This window comes from Saccoglossus kowalevskii, chromosome 3, assembly GCF_978046115.1.
Source record: "Saccoglossus kowalevskii chromosome 3, keSacKowa6.1, whole genome shotgun sequence".
In the NCBI taxonomy this organism is placed as follows: Eukaryota; Metazoa; Hemichordata; class Enteropneusta; family Harrimaniidae; genus Saccoglossus; species Saccoglossus kowalevskii.
The window spans coordinates 22,207,417-22,232,961 of record NC_140643.1 but is presented as its reverse complement, the minus strand read 5'-3'; the positions used below and the strand labels follow the sequence as shown (position 1 = coordinate 22,232,961).

At 34.5% G+C, this 25,545-nt stretch overlaps 2 protein-coding genes across 4 annotated transcripts in view; one reads left to right on the top strand and one right to left on the bottom strand.

Annotated features, from left to right (window-relative positions):
• Window positions 1-11,117, top strand: part of LOC102805534 (dedicator of cytokinesis protein 3-like) — a 63,619-nt gene extending 52,502 nt beyond the window's left edge. For 2 of the 3 annotated variants that reach the window (XM_085496895.1, XM_085496893.1), the window contains 4 exons: window positions 536-647; window positions 4,980-5,129; window positions 7,093-7,163; window positions 8,097-11,117. In XM_085496895.1, the coding sequence (XP_085353021.1) occupies window positions 536-647; window positions 4,980-5,129; window positions 7,093-7,163; window positions 8,097-8,291 (528 nt within the window). In that variant the 3' untranslated portion in view covers window positions 8,292-11,117. The remainder of the gene's footprint in view (window positions 1-535; window positions 648-4,979; window positions 5,130-7,092; window positions 7,164-8,096) is intronic. The other variant, XM_085496894.1, reaches the window with a different exon arrangement.
• Window positions 11,118-13,842: 2,725 nt separating this feature from the next.
• LOC100368504 (RNA-binding protein 15-like) lies at window positions 13,843-22,041 on the bottom strand. Its single transcript, XM_002742088.4, has one exon. The coding sequence runs from the start codon at window positions 21,726-21,728 to the stop codon at window positions 19,296-19,298; it is 2,433 nt and encodes an 810-aa protein (XP_002742134.1). The 5' UTR covers window positions 21,729-22,041; the 3' UTR covers window positions 13,843-19,295.
• Window positions 22,042-25,545: the final 3,504 nt, after the last annotated feature.

Sequence of the window (25,545 nt, the reverse complement as noted above, 5' to 3'; positions counted from 1 at the left end):
ATTATTTCACTTTCAAATGATAAGATAGATTTGAATCCAGCATTCTCATAATTGAACATCAGGAAACTATTTCAAACTTTCCAAAAATTATTCCAAGGAAATTGTCGTCGCATACACCGCTCAATTTATCAGGCTCAAAACTGATACAATGTATGGACAGTACTAATGTCATCCAAGGTTTTACCAAATGTAGTTTGTTAATTTTTTTTTGTCATGAAGTCCAGAAATGGACGAGTATGCAACATATCATTTTTATTTTTCTGAATGTTTGTAGTGTGACTATTATCTGTGATGAAAATCTATTGTGTGGTAAGATTTCAATGTCGCAAATGAAAAACCAAATTGACAATGTGCTGGTAAAAGTGTTGCCCAGCACGGTTCCACAGAGCCTGCTCGCCACGGAATGACAAACAATGGCTGTACATGTGCATGATGAAGCATCTAGCAGTGCACAGGGCCAATAAACTTACTATTGACCTCCAAATATCAATATTTAATGTTTTGTTTTGTAAATTCCTTATTAATCCTTTCACAGGATATGAGTGCTCAATCTCCCCCTAAAGTACCAAAACGACCAAGTAGGTTATCTAGGCTATCGAGTGAACCAACAATTAGAAGTTCATCACCAACGACACCTCCTGGTAAAGGTAACTCATTTCACGTCTCTTTCATTGATATTATGGACTTGATAGTTACTTTATGTTCTTTTGATTTTAAAAAGACAAAATGAGTTTCAGCCAAATTAAAAGTGCAATGCAGTAATGGAGAGAACTTCTATTATTGTACCGGAAAATCACTAAATTAAGTATGTAAATTGTTTGAAATGTTTCAAATATTAAGATTTGTATCAGTAATAATATATTACTTTTTCATCCCATGTCACATAACGAAATTTCAAAATAATTTCACCATGGAAACCAAATAAGTGTAAAAATGCTAATTATGACATTTATCACATTTGTTATCTGAAATATTTTTTTTTTGTATTTTTGGCAACTCTTGTCACCATACATAATTTTTAAACCCACATAATTTTGTTCATATTTTTAGCTCCGCTGTCGACTTTGTCGAGCGGAGCTTATCATATGAGTGATTGTCCGCCGTCGTCGTCGTCCGTGTCAATGTTTTACTTTTTCGACTTCTTCTTGAAAACTACAAGCCTGAATGCTTTGATACTTGGTGTATATGTACCTTGGGTAGACCTCTCTCAGATTTGTTCATTTCATGATGATATCTTCAATTCTCTAATTTTGGTGAATATTGTTGTCATTTTTAGTAAAAAGTGATATTTTCGACTTCTTGTTGAAAACCGCAAGTGCAATTGCTTTGATATTACATATATAGGTACTACATGTGGACCTCTCTCAGATTTGTTCATTTTGTAATGATATCTTTAATTCTCTAATTTTGGTGAATATTTTTGTCATTTTTGGTAAAAAGTGATATTTTCGACTTCTTGTTGAAAACCGCAAGTCCAATTGCTTTGATATTACATATATAGGTACTACATGTCGACCTCTCTCATATTTGTTCATTTTGTAATGATATCTTCAATTCTCTAATTTTGGTGAACATTTTTGTAATTTTTGGTAAAAAGTGATATTTTCGACTTCTTGTTGAAAACCGCAAGTCCAATTGCTTTGATATTACATATATAGGTACTACATGTCGACCTCTCTCAGATTTGTTCATTTCGTAATGATATCTTTAATTCTCTAATTTCGGTGAATATTTTTGTAATTTTTGGTAAAAAAAGATATTTTCGACTTCTTGTTGAAAACCGCAAGTCCAATTGCTTTGATATTACATATATAGGTACTACATGTGGACCTCTCTCAGATTTGTTCATTTCGTAATGATATCTTTAATTCTCTAATTTTGATGAATATTTTTGTAATTTTTGGTAAAAAGTGATATTTTCGACTTCTTGTTGAAAACCGCAAGTCCAATTGCTTTGATATATTATACATATAGGTACTACATGTGGACCTCTCTCAGATTTGTTCATTTTCTAATGATATCTTCTGTTCTTTAATTGCCATGTGCATTGCTAACAGCGGAGCTATCTCAGCCGACAGGCTGCTTGTTCCAAAATTTTGATCAAAACTTGTAGCAAATATAAAATTAAGGTCATTTAGTCTAAAATTATCAAACAAATTACAAAAAAATATGCAAAATGTTAAACTCAAATTTTGTTAGGAAAAACGATGGTGCTCAAAGGGTAATCTGAAATAACGAAAGCATGAACAAGACAAGCAGCCTACAGGATGAGATAGCTCCGCTGTTAGCAATCGGACTTACAGTTTTCAACAAGAAGTCGAAAATATCACTTTTTACCAAAAATGACAAAAATATTCACCAAAATTAGAGAATTGAAGATATCATCACAAAATGAACAAATCTGAGAGAGGTCCACATGCAGTACCTATATATGTAATATCAAAGCAATCGAACTTGCGTTTTTTAACAAGAAGTCAAAAATATAACTTTTTACCAAAAATGACAAAAATATTCACCAAAATTAGAGAATTGAAGATATCATTACAAAATGAACAAATCTGAGAGAGGTCCACATGTAGTACCTATATGTGTAATATCAAAGCATTTGCACTTGCGGTTTTTAACAAGAAGTCGAAAATATCAGTTTTTACCAAAAATGACAAAAATATTCACCAAAATTAGAGAATTAAAGATATCATTACAAAATGAACAAATCTGAGAGAGGTCCACATGTACCTATATATGTAATATCAAAGCAATTGCACTTGCGGTTTTTAACAAGAAGTCGAAAATATCAGTTTTTACCAAAAATGACAAAAATATTCACCAAAATTAGAGAATTAAAGATATCATTACAAAATGAACAAATCTGAGAGAGGTCCACATGTAGTACCTATATATGTAATATCAAAGCAATTGCACTTGCGGTTTTTAACAAGAAGTCGAAAATATCAGTTTTTACCAAAAATGACAAAAATATTCACCAAAATTAGAGAATTGAAGATATCATCACGAAATGAACAAATCTGAGAGAGGTCCACATGTAGTACCTATATATGTAGTATCAAAGCAATTGGACTTGCGGTTTTTAACAAGAAGTCGAAAATATCAGTTTTTACCAAAAATGACAAAAATATTCACCAAAATTAAAGAATTAAAGATATCATTACAAAATTAACAAATCTGAGAGAGGTCCACATGTAGTACCTATAGATGTAATATCAAAGCAATTGCACTTGCGGTTTTTAACAAGAAGTCGAAAATATCAGTTTTTACCAAAAATGACAAAAATATTCACCAAAATTAGAGAATTAAAGATATCAACATGAAATGAACAAACCTAAGAGAGGTCTACCCAAGGTACATATACACCAAGTATCAAAGCATTTAGGCTTGTAGTTTTCAAGAAGAAGTCGAACAAGCAGCCTGTCGGCTGAGATAGCTCCGCTGTTAGCAATGCACATGGCAATTAAAGAACAGAAGATATCATTAGAAAATGAACAAATCTGAGAGAGGTCCACATGTAGTACCTATATGTATAATATATCAAAGCAATTGGATTTGCGGTTTTCAACAAGAAGTCGAAAATATCACTTTTTACCAAAAATTACAAAAATATTCATCAAAATTAGAGAATTAAAGATATCATTATGAAATGAACAAATCTGAGAGAGGTCCACATGTAGTACCTATATATGTAATATCAAAGCAATTGGACTTGCGGTTTTCAACAAGAAGTCGAAAATATCACTTTTTACCAAAAAGTACAAAAATATTCACCGAAATTAGAGAATTAAAGATATCATTACAAAATGAACAAATCTGAGAGAGGTCCACATGTAGTACCTATATATGTAATATCAAAGCAATTGGACTTGCGGTTTTCAACAAGAAGTCGAAAATATCACTTTTTACCAAAAATTACAAAAATATTCACCAAAATTAGAGAATTAAAGATATCATTACAAAATGAACAAATCTGAGAGAGGTCGACATGTAGTACCTATATACGTAATATCAAAGCAATTGGACTTGCGGTTTTCAACAAGAAGTCGAAAATATCACTTTTTACCAAAAATTACAAAAATATTCACCAAAATTAGAGAATAAAAGATATCATTACAAAATGAACAAATCTGAGAGAGGTCCACATGTAGTACCTATATATGTAATATCAAAGCAATTGGACTTGCGGTTTTCAACAAGAAGTCGAAAATATCACTTTTTACCAAAAATTACAAAAATATTCACCAAAATTAGAGAATTGAAGATATCATTACAAAATGAACAAATCTGAGAGAGGTCGACATGTAGTACCTATATATGTAATATCAAAGCAATTGGACTTGCGGTTTTCAACAAGAAGTCGAAAATATCACTTTTTACCAAAAATGACAAAAATATTCACCAAAATTAGAGAATTAAAGATATCATTACAAAATGAACAAATCTGAGAGAGGTCCACATGTAGTACCTATATATGTAATATCAAAGCAATTGCACTTGCGGTTTTCAACAAGAAGTCGAAAATATCACTTTTTACTAAAAATGACAACAATATTCACCAAAATTAGAGAATTGAAGATATCATCATGAAATGAACAAATCTGAGAGAGGTCTACCCAAGGTACATATACACCAAGTATCAAAGCATTCAGGCTTGTAGTTTTCAAGGAGAAGTCGAAAAAGTAAAACATTGACACGGACGATGGACGACGGACGACGACGACGGACGACGACGACGGACAATCACTCATATGATAAGCTCCGCTCGACAAAGTCGACAGCGGAGCTAAAAAGTAAAACATTGACACGGACGACGATGGACGACGACGATGGACGAGGACGACGGACAATCACTCATATGATAAGCTCCGCTCGACAAAGTCGACAGCGGAGCTAAAAACATATAATCATTCATTTGACCCAAACATGCAAAATCATCTTGAATTAAAATCAATTTCAAATTAATTTTACAGCTGTATTTAGTCAAAGTTTTGACAATGACATGAAGTCACCACCAGAACACGTAAGAACAATTAATGTTCGCAATAGCTGGGCAGGAGTGTCAACAGGTTCAAATAGTAAACCACCACAGATACCTCCAAGACCAAGCACAACACATGCAGGTAGGTACTATTCAAATTAGATGCAAATGTTGCCCTCCAAGACAATCACAACACATGCAGGTAGGTACTATTCAAATTAGATGCAAATGTTGCCCTCCAAGACCAATCACAACACATGCAGGTAGGTACTATTCAAATTAGATGCAAATGTTGCCCTCCAAGACAATCACAACACATGCAGGTAGGTACTATTCAAATTAGATGCAAATGTTGCCCTCCAAGACAATCACAACACATGCAGGTAGGTACTATTCAAATTAGATGCAAATGTTGCCCTCCAAGACAATCACAACACATGCAGGTAGGTACTATTCAAATTAGATGCAAATGTTGCCCTCCAAGACCAATCACAACACATGCAGGTAGGTACTATTCAAATTAGATGCAAATGTTGCCCTCCAAGACAATCACAACACATGCAGGTAGGTACTATTCAAATTAGATGCAAATGTTGCCCTCCAAGACAATCACAACACATGCAGGTAGGTACTATTCAAATTAGATGCAAATGTTGCCCTCCAAGACCAATCACAACACATGCAGGTAGGTACTATTCAAATTAGATGCAAATGTTGCCCTCCAAGACCAATCACAACACATGCAGGTAGGTACTATTCAAATTAGATGCAAATGTTGCCCTCCAAGACCAATCACAACACATGCAGGTAGGTACTATTCAAATTAGATGCAAATGTTGCCCTCCAAGACCAATCACAACACATGCAGGTAGGTACTATTCAAATTAGATGCAAATGTTGCCCTCCAAGACCAATCACAACACATGCAGGTAGGTACTATTCAAAAGTAGATGCAAATGCTGCCCTCCAAGACCAATCACAAAACATGCAGGTAGGTACTATTCAAATTAGATGCAAATGTTGCCCTCCAAGACCAATCACAATACATGCAGGTAGGTATTATTCAAATTAGATGCAAATGTTGCCCTCCATGACCAATCACAACACATGCAGGTAGGTACTATTCAAATTAGATGCAAATGTTGCTCTCCAAGACCAATCACAATACATGCAGGTAGGTACTATTCAAATTAGATGCAAATGTTGCCCTCCAAGACCAATTACAACACATGCAGGTAGGTATTATTCAAATTAGATGCAAATGTTGCCCTCCAAGACCAATCACAACACATGCAGGTAGGTACTATTCAAATTAGATGCAAATGTTGCCCTCCAAGGCCAATCACAACACATGCAGGTACGTATTATTCAAATTAGATGCAAATGTTGCCCTCCAAGACCAATCACAACACATGCAGTTAGGTACTATTCAAATTAGATGCAAATGTTGCCCTCCAAGGCCAATCACAACACATGCATGTAGGTATTAATCAAATTAGATGCAAATGTTGCCCTCCAAGACCAATCACAACGCATGCAGGTAGGTACTATTCAAATTAGATGCAAATGTTGCCCTCCAAGGCCAATCAGAACACATGCAGGTAGGTATTATTCAAATTAGATGCAAATGTAGTGACTCTCATTTCTGGGACAAGAAAATTCCCTTTTTGGCAAAAGATCATTCTACTACTATTTGAATACTGTAAACCAAAAATGTTCATAATTTTATGACATTCATGAAGACAAAGTTTTGTAAAAGTCACTGCCACTCAGTGTCATATAATCCTATAACAATTTTGACTGCTACAAAATTTCTCAATTTCAACTGACCTGCGAAATTTGCAAAAAAATTTTCTCTGGTGGAGTTTTTAAATGGGTCACAGTAATTAATTTTTAATGATCTTCAGTGATTTACAACAATGCATCCAGGATCCATGTTACTATAGAAACAAGGATAAAGAATAAACACTGAAGTGTCTTGCAGGCTGTTTGGTGAATTAAGAGAAAGATATTCTAAAGTATTTGTAAATACTAGTATATCAAATTACCGTAGTTGGCGATGAGCAGCTTAACAGCAATGTTGATGTATGTTTTCATTCTTTTAGATGCTCGACCTCTCAGCATTAGTAAATCATTTAAAGAAGAAGTTAGACCGCCAGATGTTCCAATAAAACAGGTATGCTTCAGACTTTCAGACAATATATGTTTACTTGTTTTGGCTGTAGGTGTATAAAACTTTATCACATGCAGTATCTCCACAGTGCGACATATGACTGAAGAGATACTAAATGCACATCACTTTAATAGTTTGACATCACATACCAGTACTACTAAACTTTTTTTTTTATTGTATGCATCACAAGAAGGCCATCTGAAGCTTCCCAGTTAGTTTGTCCTGATACGGCATCACATGATGTGAATTGAAAATTGTTCGCCATATTAAAATGAAATATCACAAACAAGCATTTTTGCAACAATAAAATTAGCATACAAGTCTTGCTAATAATCTATTTGAAATGGGTGTTGTTATTTTTTTTTCTAGAATTATTATGCAATCTTATTCAATGCTTGAAAAATGTTTGCCATATTGGAATGAAATATCACAATCAAATTTTGACAAAAATTCAAATATATGTCTTGTCAATGATCCGATTTTTCAAACAGCATGATAGTTTGTTCTACAAATCAAGGATGACCAAATGGTAAAAATAAAAAAAGACATCAAATTTTAAACCTTTTTTCTAATCTGGAATCAGATGGATTGGATTTCAATCAAACTTGGTACCTATGTTAGACATTATGTGACTTTTTGTTTTTGGAGATCTGATTCAAAATGGCCGTCTGCTAGTCATTATGTATTCAGAAATGCATATTTTTAATATGTCTGTCCCAATCATGTTAAAACTTCACACTTACTTCAGGTCATGTGTATCCATGTACATTTGTTTCGCAGTCCAATTGAAGATGGTCAAATGGTATCTATTTTAAAGCCAACAAAATCAAATAAATCAGGTCCTGATTCAAAATGGCTGACATGTTTCATTTTTGTTTTGTTTTTTGTTTACTATTGCATGACAGGGACTTTATTTGCATTTGTTTTTATTCACAGAGAGACAGATCCCGATCAGTATCACCACCTCCCCTACCACCTAAACCTTTGGTTAGTCCTGGCATGAAACCAGTTACAAGACAAACAACTGTTCATGGGTATTCTTCTCCTACTACACCACAAACCATTTCCAGTCAGTCATTCAACAGGCGACCAGTGCCGCCAACGCCAACAGAACAGTCACCCTCAACTTGACACAAAGATAGATGGTAAATAAAGAAAAGTGTAACGATTGATTTCCAGTAAGCATCTATAATAAAATGAATTATATTACAGTAGTGTAATATTCGCACATGCTGTCAAAGACGTGTCAGTTACATGGACAGTAGCAGTCAATCAAAACAATGATGTTACTGTGTTTCAATTTGTATCAATTTATAACAAATGTTTCATTTTTAATAAAATTGTGATTTTGCATTTACATGGGGAATAGTAGTATAATAATTGTAGTCAAATATTTAATCTTTCCTGACATGGAATTTTATTTAGTTGTCATAATTCAGTTTCTTTACTTTGAGTCGGTGAAAAAAAACACGGCACAATTGGTCTTCAGCTGTGTTTTTGACAAAACTTTCTGAATAGGGTTGTGTGTTTTGGTACACTGTACTATTCAAATTTCTAAAGAGTTTGTAAATATGGTGATTTAATTTTACTTAACAGCTTACTTGTAAATAGGAATGTATGCAATATTTTGTTTGAAAGCTATATAACTCATAACTTACTGCAATGGGAGAGGACATTTTTAGTGGTGTTTTGTTTTCTTCTTTTTCTCAACTGACTGCCAGTTAAATGTTGTACATATGCTGAATATTTCCAAAATTGTGGATATTATAACAAGTCTTCCACATATGCTCATCTAAATAATTATCTGCTTTTATAACCTTTTCACCACCAGACTTTCTCGTCCTAACTTTTTCTGTACTTTTTTTTTAATATTCTTCAATATTTCTGGAAATGAACTCTAATTTTAGAGCCAACAAACAACATTTGAGCCAATTTTCAGTTTTTACCCAAAAAAATTGGCTATTTTTGCCCCAAACTTCTGAAGGAAAGTGCAGACTATAAACGGGACTATTTTGTGAATTTGTGATGAAAAGATGGAACTGGTGGTGAAAAGATTAATGTATTTGTAAGATACTTGCATTTTTATTTTCAGCTGTATATTTGTGTCTTCCATCTGAAAAGTGGCTGTTGATTTTTAACTGCCTCTTCCCTCCGCATACTATATTTGTGTCTTCCATCTGAAAAGTGGCTGTTGATTTTTAACTGCCTCTTCCCTCCGCATACTATATTTGTGACAACAGTTGCATATTCTCAAACGTATTCTTGTTTCATCACTGTGACCACATTTTTGTCTGCTTTTCAAAGTAAGATAAAATATTGTAAACTGTTTAATTAACCAGGGAGTCATCACCTGCGCATGCGTCAGATGGCCGCAGAGTGTCATTGTTTACAAACAAGAGTCTACCCATGGGCCTTTGCGTTTTTAGCAATTATCATCACTTGGAACTCAATTCCTGTGCGTGCGCAGGTGACGACCCTCCCACTTTAATATGGACAACATTGTAAAAAGGAGTAGGTCAGCCATGCATAATTCATGCAATATGGTAAACAAAAAATGTGCTTATAAATACAATGCAAGCCATTTTATATACCCAGTTATTTTCCAAGATCCATAAAAATGGTATTCTCCGCACATCTATTCAGCTTGTCAAATAAACCTGTACAAATCATTTAAATATATTTTGATACAAACAAAAACTATTATTTCTAATGTAAAATAGTAGTAGATACGTTTCAGCAATTTTTTCTGCACTTCAGGTGAGAGCCATGCTGCGTCATTGAACAGCTGCCTTATAGTCACTTACATTAAAGTATTTGGTAACTATCAACCAATAGTAATCAGAAAATTGTATTAGTTATTTAGAAGTATGAAACCATTCAGGAAATCTTGCTTCCATCCACCTACCATTGTGTGCAAGATCAAATTTTATTCAAATTGCATGATTGCAGTCCCAGTATATATATATATATATGCAGTAGTCAATGCTGAATTCAAACCACAGAAATTCCATAATTTTACAATGTATATTTACAATATTCATAATAATATATATAATGCTTTTGCATATAACATTTCTGGGAATCAAATATGGTACAATGTTTTTACTTGTGTGTGAAGCATTCAATGGTTACTTTGTCTGTCTGTATTTTTATGTGTGTATGTATGCCTTCCTGCTTTTCTGTTCCACTGATAACACAAGAACTATTGACTCTGTTTCAATCAAACTTTGTTCAAACAAGCTTTTGGATAATGCAAATACCTATATATGTTTGAAGTCTACAAATAAATCAGCCAATTTTAAGTTGTTCCACATATCTCAAGAACCACTCGTCAGATTTCAATGAAACTTGGGTAAATGTGTGATCTGGGTAATCCGCATGTTTTAGTTTGGGAATGGAATCTGTGCATATTAATTGCTTTAATTTGTATATATTAATCAAGTACCACTTAGCATAGCAATATTTAAGTGAAGCTTAGAACATAGGTGATCGAGGATACTCCACGAGACACAAACGTGCAATCATTAGTTTTCTTTCTGTTATAACCTACTTAGACAAAGGGTATTAGTCACCACATGGCATCCTGCTTGATAAAGGATCTATAGCGATGTACACAACGCATGTAAAATACATTGTCACACAAAATTCTATTGCTTCCACATTGTGCATCTCAGAGCTGTAGCTTCTTTTTTTAATAATCATAAATTTGAAATCAATTTTTAAATATTTCATGTTTCCAATACCCTCAGCACACGGGAGTCTTTCCAAGTTTCCTTTGAATTGTATATGATTTTCCCTTTTTTCAATGACACCAGTTGTCTCAGTGCTTACACGGTACAACATTGCAAATGCTATGGAGCACATTTTTTTTACAGCTATAAAAGGCTCAAAATATTTTTGTAGAAATATTTTCTTTTCTGACAAGGAACTAATAAAATATGATTTAAAGTAAATTTATATATTTGTTTTTTTCTTTTTTGGGGTTTATAAGGATGTTTCAACACTGTCTAATGTAGAAGGATGTGGTTTCACAAATAACTGCTGGCAAGATTGATTTGAATGGGATGATGAATTATCAAGTTTTGTTTTTTTATTCCCAGTTTCTAATGGTCACAACTTGCTAAATGGGAGTTCTGGGATAATACCGATAGTTTTGTTGGAGCTGATCTGTACTGAAGTTTCTGCAGATTTATAGATGTCAGTACAAAAGCACTGTACTGTAAAATTTACATTAGAAGCTACAATCCAACAGAGGGGATGATGCTTCTATTAGAGTATCTACACATATTAGAAATGGTGAATTTTTGGTTTTCAATATATGTAGTTCAAAATGAATGAATGGGGAGTGTATTAAAAATACTTCACATACATGTATCATGCTGCATTCAAAATCACGTGCAGCTTGAATTAAATTTCAGGTAAACACTGCATATATACACAACACCATGCCCCGTCCAGTAACCGTAAACTAAAGTCTGCTTTTTTTAAATTGGAATTTGATACATGTTAAGTAATATAACATGATCTATGTAGTATAAACTTGTATCTATAAACTTGATTGCATTCAATCGGGCATGGCATACAGCTCTTGAACAGCATTCATTCAAAAAAAAATGGTCACCAGTCTGATCTGAAAAACAAAATTACGTGTATCAATACTACACAAAATCTGTCCTGGCACAACCGAGATCCAGTCAGATGCCTTATTTAACCTCAAAATAGCCATCATTCACTAGTTCTGAATTAAATACATGGGTGTGAAGTTTAAATCTTATCAGTCAAGGGCATGCAAATGATATTTCTCTGGAACAGCAAAAACTGTCAGTAATACTAAACCTAAAAATCAGTCGGCCATTTTAATCTGATCTGCAAGAAAAATTATGTGCATCAAAAACCCATAATATTCAATGTAAACACAAACTTTGAAAAAAAATGTCCATGCCTGACCAGGATGTGTTTCCTAAATGGCAGAAATTATTGTGATGCATTTTAGCACATATTAGTAAATCAGATTGTTAAAACTGAACTAGCACATGTATCCAAAGATGTGCGAGTCTATATATACTCATGTTTGCGCAACGTGTATACACTCAAAAGCAAGACACGATAAGACACATTATGTTTCGCAATCCATTTAAACATCACTGGTTGCAAATTTTGTAATAAAAATTCTCATGTCCTATGGTATTAATTACCACTAAGACATCAATATTTATTTACAATATCAGTTTGTGTTTGACACAAAGATTAAAAATCACCATTTTGTTTTTAAAATTCGCCCAGTAATACCAAAGATGACAAATTTGTTTAACAAATTTTTCAGTAATTTTCTGTATATAACATGTCGAATGATTGCAATTTTTGTTAGTGACATTTTTTTATGATTTTTCTATAATTAAGCCTGGGCCCAGAAGCATAGCATTATGTGCATGCGATTTTCATAGCAACCTATCAGACTATGAATTATGACTATTATATGAAGTTATTACGAGGATACCTCAAAGTATGCATGAAGACAGTACAGCGAGAGTATCGACCGACGTGCAGCAGTCATTACGACTGTGTACTGTCTGAGTGCATACTTTGAGGTATCCTCGTAACATTATTATTATCTTTTCCTTCCAACGATACATCATGGGAATGCCGAAATCCAAAATATTTGGAATAGAATCTTCTTTGTGTGGAGTCCGGTCAAACCCTGGTGGCAGCCATGTTTGTTTTTATTATTAAAGGACGCTTACATGCGTAATCATTCCATATTTGGAATTCGCATTTCCTAATATGGTAGGATGAAAATAGCGCAAAATTACGGCACGCTGTAACTTATGGCGTTACGGTGACAGATGTATAATATATAATAATGCACAATGTTTTCATCTTACAATCCATTCTAATATGTCAGACAGGCAGCATTTTTGTTTTTTTTAAATTGTTGAAATTGCATAGATTGATCTGTTCAAAGTCAGTACATGTGCGTCCAGTAAAGCGCACCCACTTTTGGTTTTTGAGACAACTTGTGGCTGTCAAGACAAGACGTTATACACAACTAACATTCCAATAAGCTGCTGGTGCAAGTCAGTTCATTTTCTGTTAGTGGGATTAATATTTAACCCTTTCAATTAAGTGAAGCCTTACAATCCACGGAAGTCTTCACAATGTCGAACCTTATCTTCATGGCAATAATAGGCAAGCATCATTTTCGTTTGGTTCTGATTGCACGTAGCTTTGTACAAGTGATAGCAAGGGTCACGCGTAGGATGATGGGTAAAGCACTTGGAGTAGAATAGAGTACAGATAACAATTATTGTTCAGTAAACTGTAGCAGCACTGGAGTCCTTTCTAACAAATTTATTGTACCACGCAGTTCGTGGTATCGTGAGAACTTGCATTAAGAATATCGCAATTACAACCATGTCTATCACTGTACTCTCTGTTCCTTACCACAAAATCTTGGATAATTAGGAGACAGTATTTGGTTCATTCAAATCTGTATTCACCAGTTGATGTGTACCATCAACATATATCAAACAGACACAATTTCCATGGCTCGAATATGACGATGAATGTTGGTATCCAAATTTCCAGCTCATAAACTGGGCATTATTAGCATCGATGCGATACACGGTCGAGCACAATCATTGTGATTTACATCCTTGCGAAATGACAACAACAAGATCAGCACTTTTTTTGAGATGATGACACTGTGAATGATTTAATTCATTAATTGATGCAATTATATCTCCGAGTCTGGATTTACAAAGCAAATCCAACAACATGAATTTCTGTAAAGTAGCATCCAAGTCTATTACAAAGCCCTACATATGCGTTCACTATATATATATAAAGAGTTCAACAGTGCTGTAGGAAATCTTCTTTTGCATGCAGAGCTAGCTGGCAGTCGATGTCAAAATTCAGGACTCCATGTGCATGACAATTGGTCTTCGGAGAGGACATTCAATTCATTTCTAAGCCTAGAGCAAAGACTATCAATATAGTATCTTTGCAAGAATAAGCTGTGAAGCCCTGAATTTCTATACATAAAAAATACATTTCTAAAATAACACTCCAATTCTTAGAGAAGGAGAACAAAAAAAAATTCTATGATATCCAACCTACATTGTCAACAAATAGTTTGTTTCAGAAATCACATTTCTATGGCAACATTGTTATGCATACGTATGCCGTATTCTAATTGAGATCATAGGGGGAAAATATACATTACATCACAATAATAGGTTTCTTAATAAAAAAAAGGATTTTTCTATGATTCCAAAGCTTGTACATTTCAGCATTACATTTTGGATACTTCCTCTTTCAAATATGTTATACAGTGAAACCTGTCCTAATTTCCAAAAATCAAACAATCTTTTTAGTAAATGAACACATTTACCTGTATAAACGAACTGTCCCATTGGCATTTGCTTTAAGACAGGTTGCAGTGTATATTTGAAACTCTTCATACCACACAAGAAAGATGAAGTCTTTCAGCCAAACGTGTAACAGAAATAAAAACCAAGCTGTTTACTCAGAAAGCAATATTCTTTTCAAGAAGAGCACAAAATTTTGTTTTTTCAAAACTTGACGACAACAATTCCTTGTAAATGCTCTTCTTCATTTACCAGAAAGAGAAAGAATTCAAATGGTTAAAAAATAGCCATGGGTTAGGTGTACTAAATCCCAAATTTGCTATCCAAACTGCTTTGTTGCATGTCCATTTCAAATCTAGCAGTATCGATGCCACTTTAAAAAAAGTTTCATCTAAAGGCATATGAATATGTACAGCAACTGCCTTTGTCAGTGCACCAAGACAAGTAAGTTACTGCTTAGTATATTTGAAATGCAAAGGATAATGCCATTAAAATGGAACTTTCCTACCACCTATACATGTACAGTATAAACCTGGTAAGTAATAAACAGAGTTGATGTGTAATTGCTGAAAAGTGGTTCAATTCAACTTTCAGGCAATGTCATCAACATAGTTTATTAATATTAAGGATGTTAAACGTATGTACCTGTAGTAAAGTAATTCAAATTCAATATTTAAAAGTTTTTCAGGAACCTAAGATGCAGTTGGGTCTGATTGCCATACCATACATGCTCCATTAGTAGAGCATGTGCTCAGGTACGTGACAGAGGCATGTCTGCGTTCAAAATGAGTTTTATTTTAATGATATTGTTTAAAGTAATTACAATTTCTTGTTTACGTTGAACTTCTGTTGGAGATGTGATTCTAATCACAAATCAAACCCAACTACATCTTGTATAAATCCATGAGGTTTCAAGCATATTTTATTTCAAGCAAATAAACTGAATAATCCATCTGATCTAAAAACGAGCTGACCGGGAAACATTGGACAACAGTATAATGGGAAACCCTATAATATCAGATTCATTGCAATTCAAGTGTACCGTGGTAACATTTCCATTTGCCAGAAATAAGGAAAGTAATTTATCAAAACTGATATCAGAAGATCCAATTTATCCCATATTGTTTTTGATCCATTGAAAGCCCATACGCTAATGTAAATGACATGGATTTGTCTTTGGTCAGATATAGACATACTTCAATGATCTAGCATATTATATATATGCAATTTCTGGATTATGTGGTTATGGTACAATGTACCTTCTTTTTACAACATTTTTCTAATTTGACAATGCACAAGAACTTGTGATTCACTTGTGAAAATATTATTTTTGGCACAAAAATTAAAAAAGCTTCAAATGTTTCTGGTATCACAATGTGTTCAATTAATATTGACCAAAAAAAGTGGCATCAACCACCAGATCAGAGATAACTGTTGTTCCATTACAGGGATTACAAGGTATTAGTGAGTTTTGACAACTAATTAACATTCTTAGTACCAGGAGTATATACAATTCATGGCAAATTAAAAATTATACACATTTTGCATTATACACAAAGAAAAAATAAATTCTTTGTAAATGCTTATGATTCTGAGTAAGAATACCGTGTCCAGTGTGTCCATCAGTGATTTTCAACCATAATGTTAGCCTACTCGATAATAAACAGAATTCGTCCGCAATGAACATTCATGACGATACATGTATTACTGTGAGCGAAAAAGCAACATAAGCAGTAGTTTTGCATTACAGCTCAGTGCTTTGCTAACAAGGTAGCAATATTGATGTGAGCATTCTATTTAATATAAACAGTTGCATCAATATTGCTATTGTTTCACAAAACTGTGAGCTATATTGCAATGCCGGTAATGTTGATTGGGTTGCTTTGTTGTTCACAGTAGAGAGAAATCACCGTACTATTTTTTGAAAAAATTGTATTAGTTATTAGGTTTTGAATTTTTTATTTTTTGAACACCAAAGCAGGGTACTTGTTTCTAGAAATAGATGAAAATAAATTAAATAATTTGTTTATTGTGTTCTATGGAAACAATGATTTTTTCCCCAATTCTAAGAATTATGAGTAGGCTTCCACCTCAAAGTCTTTTACGAGGGAACAAAATATTTCCTAAAAAATATATTGGTTAATGCAAATACTACAAACCCTGCTTTACAGCGAGTGCAAAGATAAACTGATCATGAAAAGCACAATTAATTTTCCTTGAAACATGGCAATATCCCTGGGAACATTCCTAGCAATGTTTTTTACGACTTTTGCATTAAACCTTAAAAATGTGCATATCGAAAGTAATTTAAATGGGGGTGTTTAATTTGATACGAAATGAACATGTGGATAAAATGACAAAGTAGAAATGTTTGTGTCCAGAAGCAATGTGCTGTTGGGATTAAAAATGCTGATGTCAAAATAAAGGCTACTGAAAATGTTTCAAAAGAAATTGATGGGAAGATTTCATGATCAGTTTATTTCAGCACTGGCTGTAACTCTTGCAGTGACGAATTTCCACAAGTCACGAAAGATCTTAAACTTTTTAAATTCTGAATTACCGGTAGATGTCTATTGTAGAATACACCTGTGCACTAGCAATGTCATACTGCAAAATTGATCCCCTTTGTCCAGCTAAGTCACTACACAACGTTAACCGCGGGCCCATCTCCACTAATAATATGGAAATTGCACAGAATAGTAAACAAGGAGAGAGAAATAAATAACAGAAAATTAGCTGTTAGACTCTCCAACGTTTTCCACAAATGATTAACTGGTTTGCATATAATGAGTATAATAATGATTGCCTAGTATGAAAGTTCACAATGTTGGTCAGTAGGCCACCAGGTTAACACTTGCCAAATTGTTGTGCCAGTCAGCGTGTATCAACAGAACTCAGACAAGTAGAAGATCAATTGCAGCATGATAATGGATAGTTGTAGTCTTCAAATATCAACTCAACAAGTGTTATAACAGAACACATCAGCAATGAGAATGTAGAAACTCAGGGTAATATACTTAAGTTTGAATTACTGTAATTTGGGCAACAGGCAATCAAATCATATGGTATGACTGTCCCAAAAAAATCCTATACTATTATAGGATTGTTATTTTCAGACAGCATACCTTATGATTCAAGTGCCTGTGCTTGGGGAAACAGCCTTTGAAGTAAAAAAAAGGCCAACCTGAAAAATCAGTTGAAATAATGAATTTCCTCAGCAAAGATATAATAAAATGTACCAGTATATCTGCTCCTTAGGATCCTTTGATATCTTTCAAACCATCGATTGTCAGTAATAGCCAGACAGTTGTGTCACTGCTATGAGCCATCCAAACACATGTAAAATGTAGATGGCCTTAAATTCACTGTATATTTCAAGTGAAAATTAGGCAATCTACACTACTATTACAGTTTAAAACAGTGTTGTCCTTACTACATTTGTATTGTAACAAGTTGGACTTGTTGTTAGTAGGTGGTCATTTCGACTGCTGAATTATTTTACACATCAAGGCAGAAAAATACTGAGGATAGGTGGTTGATTTCTCACCTTCCTCCTTCTAAGGACAACATTATCAGTAGTTTACTATATGGAAGGTTAGTTGAAACAGCCAAATATAAATAAAAAAATGACAACTAATTTTTAGTGTCTGTATTTTGGGAAATGATTTAACAAAAGTTAATGTTTTGCAAAGTGTTCCACATCAGCTGAGCAGTTCAGTCTTCAATAACTTCTCTTGATAAGTGTTCCATAAACTGTACACAATATCCAGTAAGCAGATTCACTTCAACTGAATGAAGCTGTAGAAAATTATAACATCCAACACATTCTGTTGACCATCCAATTGAGGGCAGCAGGGTGACAAATACAGGTACAGACTGTTGTATAATTCTAGGTGATATGATTGTTTCAATAACTTACTTACTTACTACAATAGGAGGGAGAAGGGATTGGCATTATGTGAATTTTATTTTTTTCGCGAACAAGTCCACACACAGAGTCTATAGGATCACTGCAGCTAGCCGAACAAAAACACACATTGACAGTTCGTAGGTTCACAATTTCAGGAGATTCATGGCGATTGTTCGTAGTAACATAACAGAAACATGATGTACACAGGCAGATAATTGCGATGAACACACATCATCAGCATTTCGTAGACAGATGTAACAGCAGCACACATGTGGGTATTAAAGCAGAAGACTTCAACTCTTCAGGACGTTTTAGGAGACCACAAGAGCACACACGAGTGGGTTTCAGAAATACTGCAGCAGCACAAATAACGAATGCACAAAACAATTTTCTTTCAGTTCCTTTATGGCAAACAAACACAATAATTTCACAGCGTTCCTTGGTATTTCCTAAGCACACATTTCCAAATGCAGATGAAATTGCATTATCTGGTTTCAACTGATGAAAGAGAATCTGATTTGCAAACCGAGCTACACACACTGACTCCGGAGAAATTACAAAACGACGAGACGCAGTTCAACAAGCATTGGAATCAACGAAGACACACAGAAAAAATCTATTTCCTTGTGGCACACAAATTCCACAGGGTTTAAAATAAGAACACCGAATGAAATAATTTTCAAACCGAAGAAGTGTCATCATTCAGAGTTTTCAATACACAAGGCAAAATACTACACAAACAGCGAGTAGACTGGATCCGATCCACTAATAAGCGTTTACTTTGAAGCACAACAGGAGCTTCTAAACATAATTTCTACAATCAAAAGTTGATCAAACTTGCAGAATCTAATGATCAATTTATGCAGCACCACGCACAATAATCACAACTAAATGATCTTCCTTTGACGGATCCTCTCCTAAGGAAGGTGCCACACGCAACAAGTATTTATGTGAGAATTCACAAGGTGGGAAAGCATGTAACACACCAATCTCGCGTTCTTTATCCTTGTTTATTCCGGTAGAAGGCAGGCTTATTACACCAGCAGCTTGTTTTTGTTGCAGATAAGATACTAAATTCCGCAGTGGTCTCATCTGTGTCTGATTCGGTTCTTCCACGTTCTGTTGTGATCCACTCAAAGCAAGGAGAAGGCAGTATCCGGTGGAACCAGCTGACGAAATTCGACGAGTCACTTCCTCTAATTTTGGCTGGTCCAAGCGTAAACGTTGCGTTATACGCAATACAGGAGAATCACTTGACGATGAATCACACAATAAAGTATCAACAACACTGGGATCTCCACCAATCAGATGCATCCTTGTAGCAAATGCACTGTTTTTCAAAACAACAGATCCATGCCAAGCTACAGGAAAACAACCTGCAAGGTCATTCAAGTTGTCAACTTCCTCCACTTTGTCTCGGTTCCGTCCCTTTTTGTCGTGCTTCAAGCGATATTTTCCCACTTTATCAATCATTTTAGAGTCTTCCTCAAATCTGTCAGATTTACTCCATCCGTCACTACTGCTTGAACGGTGACGCTTTGTTCGCATGTCTTTTGGTGAAATATCACGTTTATTAGTTGTCAGTCTGGATGGAGAAATATGTCTGGAATCACGAAATTTTTCAGGAGAGAAGTCTCGTTCATGAATTGGCGATCGTAATTTACGCTGGTCCCTAATCCTTCCTGGAGAACTATTCCTACCAATCGGTGACATAGCACGTTTGCGTCTATCGATTGGCCCCATATCGCGAGCCCTGCTTGGAGGAATGTCGTTCATACGACGACCACGGTCCCAATCAGGTTCACCATGACGTCCCATACCACCATGATCACGCTCAATAGGCCATTCGTCCCTGCGTGGTGGGAGAGGTGGTGGAGGCGGCAAACTATAACCACCAGCGTTAACTGCACCCCAATGGTCCAATTCTCCATCTCTATAAAGGGGTGGTGTCATTCCACGTTCAGGATTTCGGCGATATGGGTCTGGCACAATATTATCATGTCGTGGGTGCGGTGGAGAATATTGATGAGGTACTGGATATGCTTTAACAATTGATTCAGGATCAGCAAAATCAACACGCAGACGTCTATCTGGTCCTCCCAATGGGAAGCCTCGCATTTGAGAACAGGCAGCTTGTGAAGCATCCAAAGAATCGTACGAAATGTAGGCATGATTATCACCTTTGATGTAATCAATTTTCCGTATGGCACCAAATCGGTCAAATTCTCGTTCAAGAACAGCAAGAGAGGTCCAAGGACCAAGGCCTCCGACCCAAAGACGAGTTGTTGGAACAGGTTTTCCATAGCCTATTTTACAAATATTCCTTCCCAAATACTGGCCTGACATAGCAACTTTGGCTTTATGTGCCATATCTAAATTCAAAAATTTCACAAAAGCATATGCATTACCCTGACCTCGCATGGGACGTTTAACATCAACATCTTCCACAATACCAAAACGGTCAAACACACGACGAAGCTCACTCTCCGCAACAGCGGCTTCAAGATTTCCAACAAACAGTGTGCGTGTAGCTCTTTGGTCATCTTCCGGCAGCATATGTTGTTCACGTGGTGTGAAGAAATCATTCGAGTTTCCATAGTTGCGCTGTTGTCGGTTATTATCATAGGCAGTATAATTGCGTTCACGAGGAGTCACTTCTCGAGGCAAGCTTCCATGCCTGACATGCATCCTCCTTGGAGGGGACGTATTACGATTGGCATAACTTGAATTATCTGGACTTAAACTCCTTTGTTTTATAGGGCCATGATCATGGGGCAAATACACAGGTGTGATATCAACAGTGCGATCGAACAACACAAGCCTTCCGGTTTTAGCGCGTCGTGCCTCGCGGGCACCGTCGGTAACCCTAAAATTCACATAAGCCACCCTCTCGTCTCCGGCAGTGTAAGTCAGACGCACATTGACTTCACCGAATTTTTTGAATTCATGATACAAGGCGTCTTTGATCGCCATATCAGAAACATGCACACTGAAATTTGACACTTTCAGGGTTCGATATTCCTGTTTAGCATTCATGCGTTCCACATATCCACTATCACGGTCACGATCAAAGGCATCTCTGCCAACATCTCTGTCGTTACGAAATCGGTCACGTTTTTCCCTCTTTTCATTTTTCCCGTGGCTACCACGACTCGCTTTACTCCTACCTTCACGCCTTTCGTGATCGCTCTCCTGGCTGATACGATCTCTTGAACGTCTATCGCGCATATCTGGTGTCACTTTGGATCTCTTGTGTTTTGAGTGCGAGTGTCTATCCTGTTGACGTTTCATAATTCGGCAGTATTTCACAATTATTTCTTCGGAAAATATCAACCACGAACATTCAACCTACAACAACAGTCGCCATTTTGGATAGGCCTCTTCAGAAGCTACAAACAATATATTACTCCGCAACTTTCTATTACACGTTTTTGCTGTTTCTAATATGAACAAAACCTAGTTCTGTGACATGCATGTATAAATCTCGAACAAATATAATAACATAACGCAGTTTTATGAATTTGGTAAGGCGTATAAAGAACTATTTTCTTCCAAGAGAATCTTACAAATTATTAACCAGGCGGTGGTAATCTGTCCCAGGCAAGCTGCGTGTGACGTCAAAGGTCATTAGCATTTTTTACCGAGCGTTATTTTTAGGCTTTGGGATTCGCTGCGCATGCGCTTTCGGGGTAATCGTATTTTTGAGTACATGTGTTGGCACTGCAAACTTTCACGTCACTCGAACATCCAACTGTTTCCGTATTACAAACGAAGAAACAATCACAATTTTTTTTTTTACTTGAGGAATCATTCAACAATCGAGAATGGATTCCCAAATGTATTCGGTCTGTCTATGCACGGAAATCTAAAAAAAAAATGTATAAAAATGTTTACAAAAGATATGATATTCAAGTTTACAAATATATATGTAAGCATAACAAAATTACAAATACCGGTATATATTATCGCAAACGAACATAAATGTAAGGAATACTACTGTATTTGTTGCACACGCAAATAACTACCCCAGTCCATTTTTCGGCAGTGAGGCAGAGAAAACAGTCGGAGACAAGTGAGGAAAAATAAATGAAAAAAAAAAAGAATGAGCGTACAAGCATAAAAATAGAAGCCTACTTTGGGGATTTTTTAAACATGAATGCAGTATGTTTTTCTAATTTAAATGTGATTTCTTTGAATAATTGCAACACTTGGATTACATAAACAAATGTAATATCTCCACATTGTGGTAGATATGTCAGCCGTTTCATTATACAAATTCATGTGTGTTCAAACGCATTCATTCAAATGCAGACATTCGTCACGTCACATTGCCTAATCTTTTGTGAACAAGATATGACCCTCATGATAACTACCACATACATGTAGCTTTATTTTCGTCTGTTTTGTGTTTGTTTTGAATAGTTTACTTTACTACTAATTTCTGTATGTTTTCATTAATACTAAATTGTGTATCAAATAATATATATATCTATCAGTAATATGACGCAATACCGCGTGGATTTAAATATATATCTAGATATCAATCTGATTAAAATACGATCCTAGTTGGGGCTCTAATTTTTTTTCAAAATATGTTTTATTTTTTTTTTATTATTTTATTTTATTTTATTTTATTTTAGGCCAGACTTTTTTTATTCCTTGTTTCGCGAGTTTTTATAAGGCAATTTTATTGAGGAGGGCGGAAAAATAAATAAAATTAATTCTTTTTTTTTTCATTAGATTTGTGTGATTCCCAAAGAATTGTAAGTGAGATCATTGATCGAAGAAAAGAAATGAAATAACATTTTATTCCATGTATAACCTTGTTTCTCATCTGCGCGAGACTTCGGTACTTCGATCATGATACTCCCACGAAAATGCAACTTGGATTTGTTATGCGGCGGGCGGTAAAAAAATGAAAATAAAAATAATATTTTTTTAGCATTTTTTTGCGCTTACAAGTCGGCGGGCGCGAGAAATTACGCTGAAATAATTTTATTTTATTTTATTTTATTTTATTTTATTTTATTTTATTTTATTTTATTTTATTTTATTTTATTTTATTTTATTTTATTTTATTTTATTTTATTTTATTTTATTTATTTTATTTTATTTTATTTTATTTATTTTATTTTATTTTATTTTATTTTATTATATTATATTTTATTTTATTTTATTTTATTTTATTTTATTTTATTTTTATTTTTATTTTTTTGAATCGGATTTCTTATTTATTTGCTGATAGTTTTTAATAATAATAATAATAATAATAATAACTTTATTACACTACTAAAAAACCTTCAGAGGGTTTTTGTATGGTAAGGAACATAAATACATACAATACATAAGAGATAAAAATAAAATGTTAGTAAATAAAAATAAAAAAAATAAATTAATTACTTTCTGTGGTTTTAAAAATTGTGCTCTTTAAGTATTTTGCTAAAGCTATATTATTCTCCATAATCTTTTTAAATATGGAATTCACATCCATTGTGTAAATATTTATTGAACACTCATCAAACAGTTTTTTTCTTTGTTCTATATAGCCAGTACAAAATAGCAGGAAATGTTTTTCATCTCCTAATGCTTTAGTGTTACATTTATTACAGTGTCTATTTTCTAATTCTATTTTGGGCTTTGTTCTTCTACCTAATTCTATTTCTAAGTTTAATAGTACTGGTAATCGCGGAAGTCCATAAGGTGGCGATAGTTAAAGTAATACAAAATAAGATGTATATAATAATATCAAACTAACTGCAAATTATATATCTATATCTCGGATTTGTTTTTTGTTTTTGTTTTCAATTTACACCGACAGTCTGTCAATACCACCATTTTTATTTTTTATTTTTTTGGGAGTATAATTTACGAGGTAATTTAACCCTATTGAACTACCCATACTCAGTAATTATCTGCGTAATTCAGTTCAGTATATATTACTGACTAGGAATGAATCTGATTGACGTTGTTATACGATTATAATATAATACAGCCACGGTCATCTGTTGTGTCGATAATATATTTAAATCCATTTGCAAAAATCGTGGTATATATATACTTGCCAAGTGGTGAACTTTGTGTGGTTTGAAATATTACGCTATCTAACTTGAGCTGTGATCGGTGATTATAATACGTACAGCAGATTTTACAGAAGTACATGGTTATTTTTAATTTTACAGACCAGATAATATCCCCATATTTACTACGCTGTCTTGGGCGGAAAACTACTTCGTCACGAGTTGTGGTTTAGTTGTGTGAGTCATTACTCCGCCCTCTTCAACAGACTCGAATGTAAAGTACACCAGAGGCCGCTGATGGCGCAGTAGTTTTAAAAGTCTCGACCGATGGGTTGACGTTAGATGAATAGAGTAAGCCGGGGGGTTATGCTTCGACGCAATCGAGCATCAATAGTAAACAACTGTTAAATGTCATGATAATATAAACTACTTGAATATTTGATACATAATGTAAATATCTACTTTGAAATAAATTTCATGTAAATGTGATAAATAATGTTGATGTCCATAGACAATTCCTGTGTTAGCTGAATTGGCGGTACACTGTTTGATGTGAGCTGTCAGTGATAACCTTGGTGAACTTAGTTTAATTGGATGGCTCATTACTAAGATACACATGTCATGCGTATATCTATAAGTACAGATATAGCGTAGATCTTTAGCAAGCGAAAACTTGTAAAATATATTCAACAACACGTCTATATATCATTTCAGTGAGACATAATTGGGGGATGACATCATACTTAAGCTGTTAATAATGCCCGCGGAGGTGGCTGTGATTGGGTTAATGTTGAAAATACGATGACTCAATACCATGTGATTGGTTAATGCATCTTTAGAAACTTCTGGAGGTGCATCTGGCCATGGAGCTAATATTTTAGCTACATGATCTAGCTATAAGTTTTCGCTGAGTGGTTGAAATAGTTGGTGTTAATCTCAGATAACTAAAAATGTATTAGTTGTCTGAGTGTTAAACGAGCGGTGGTTTCGACCGCCCGCGACCCTGCTTGTGAATTGAACCACGGTTACTAAAAAAGGTTTTAGTAACCGTGATGGAACATTAGGTTGAACCTATTACGTCACGAGTCAGG

Bases quoted from the DNA above. Each gene is read 5' to 3' on its own strand.
- LOC100368504 (XM_002742088.4), bottom strand. From the start codon at position 21,728: ATGAAACGTCAACAGGATAGACACTCGCACTCAAAACACAAGAGATCC.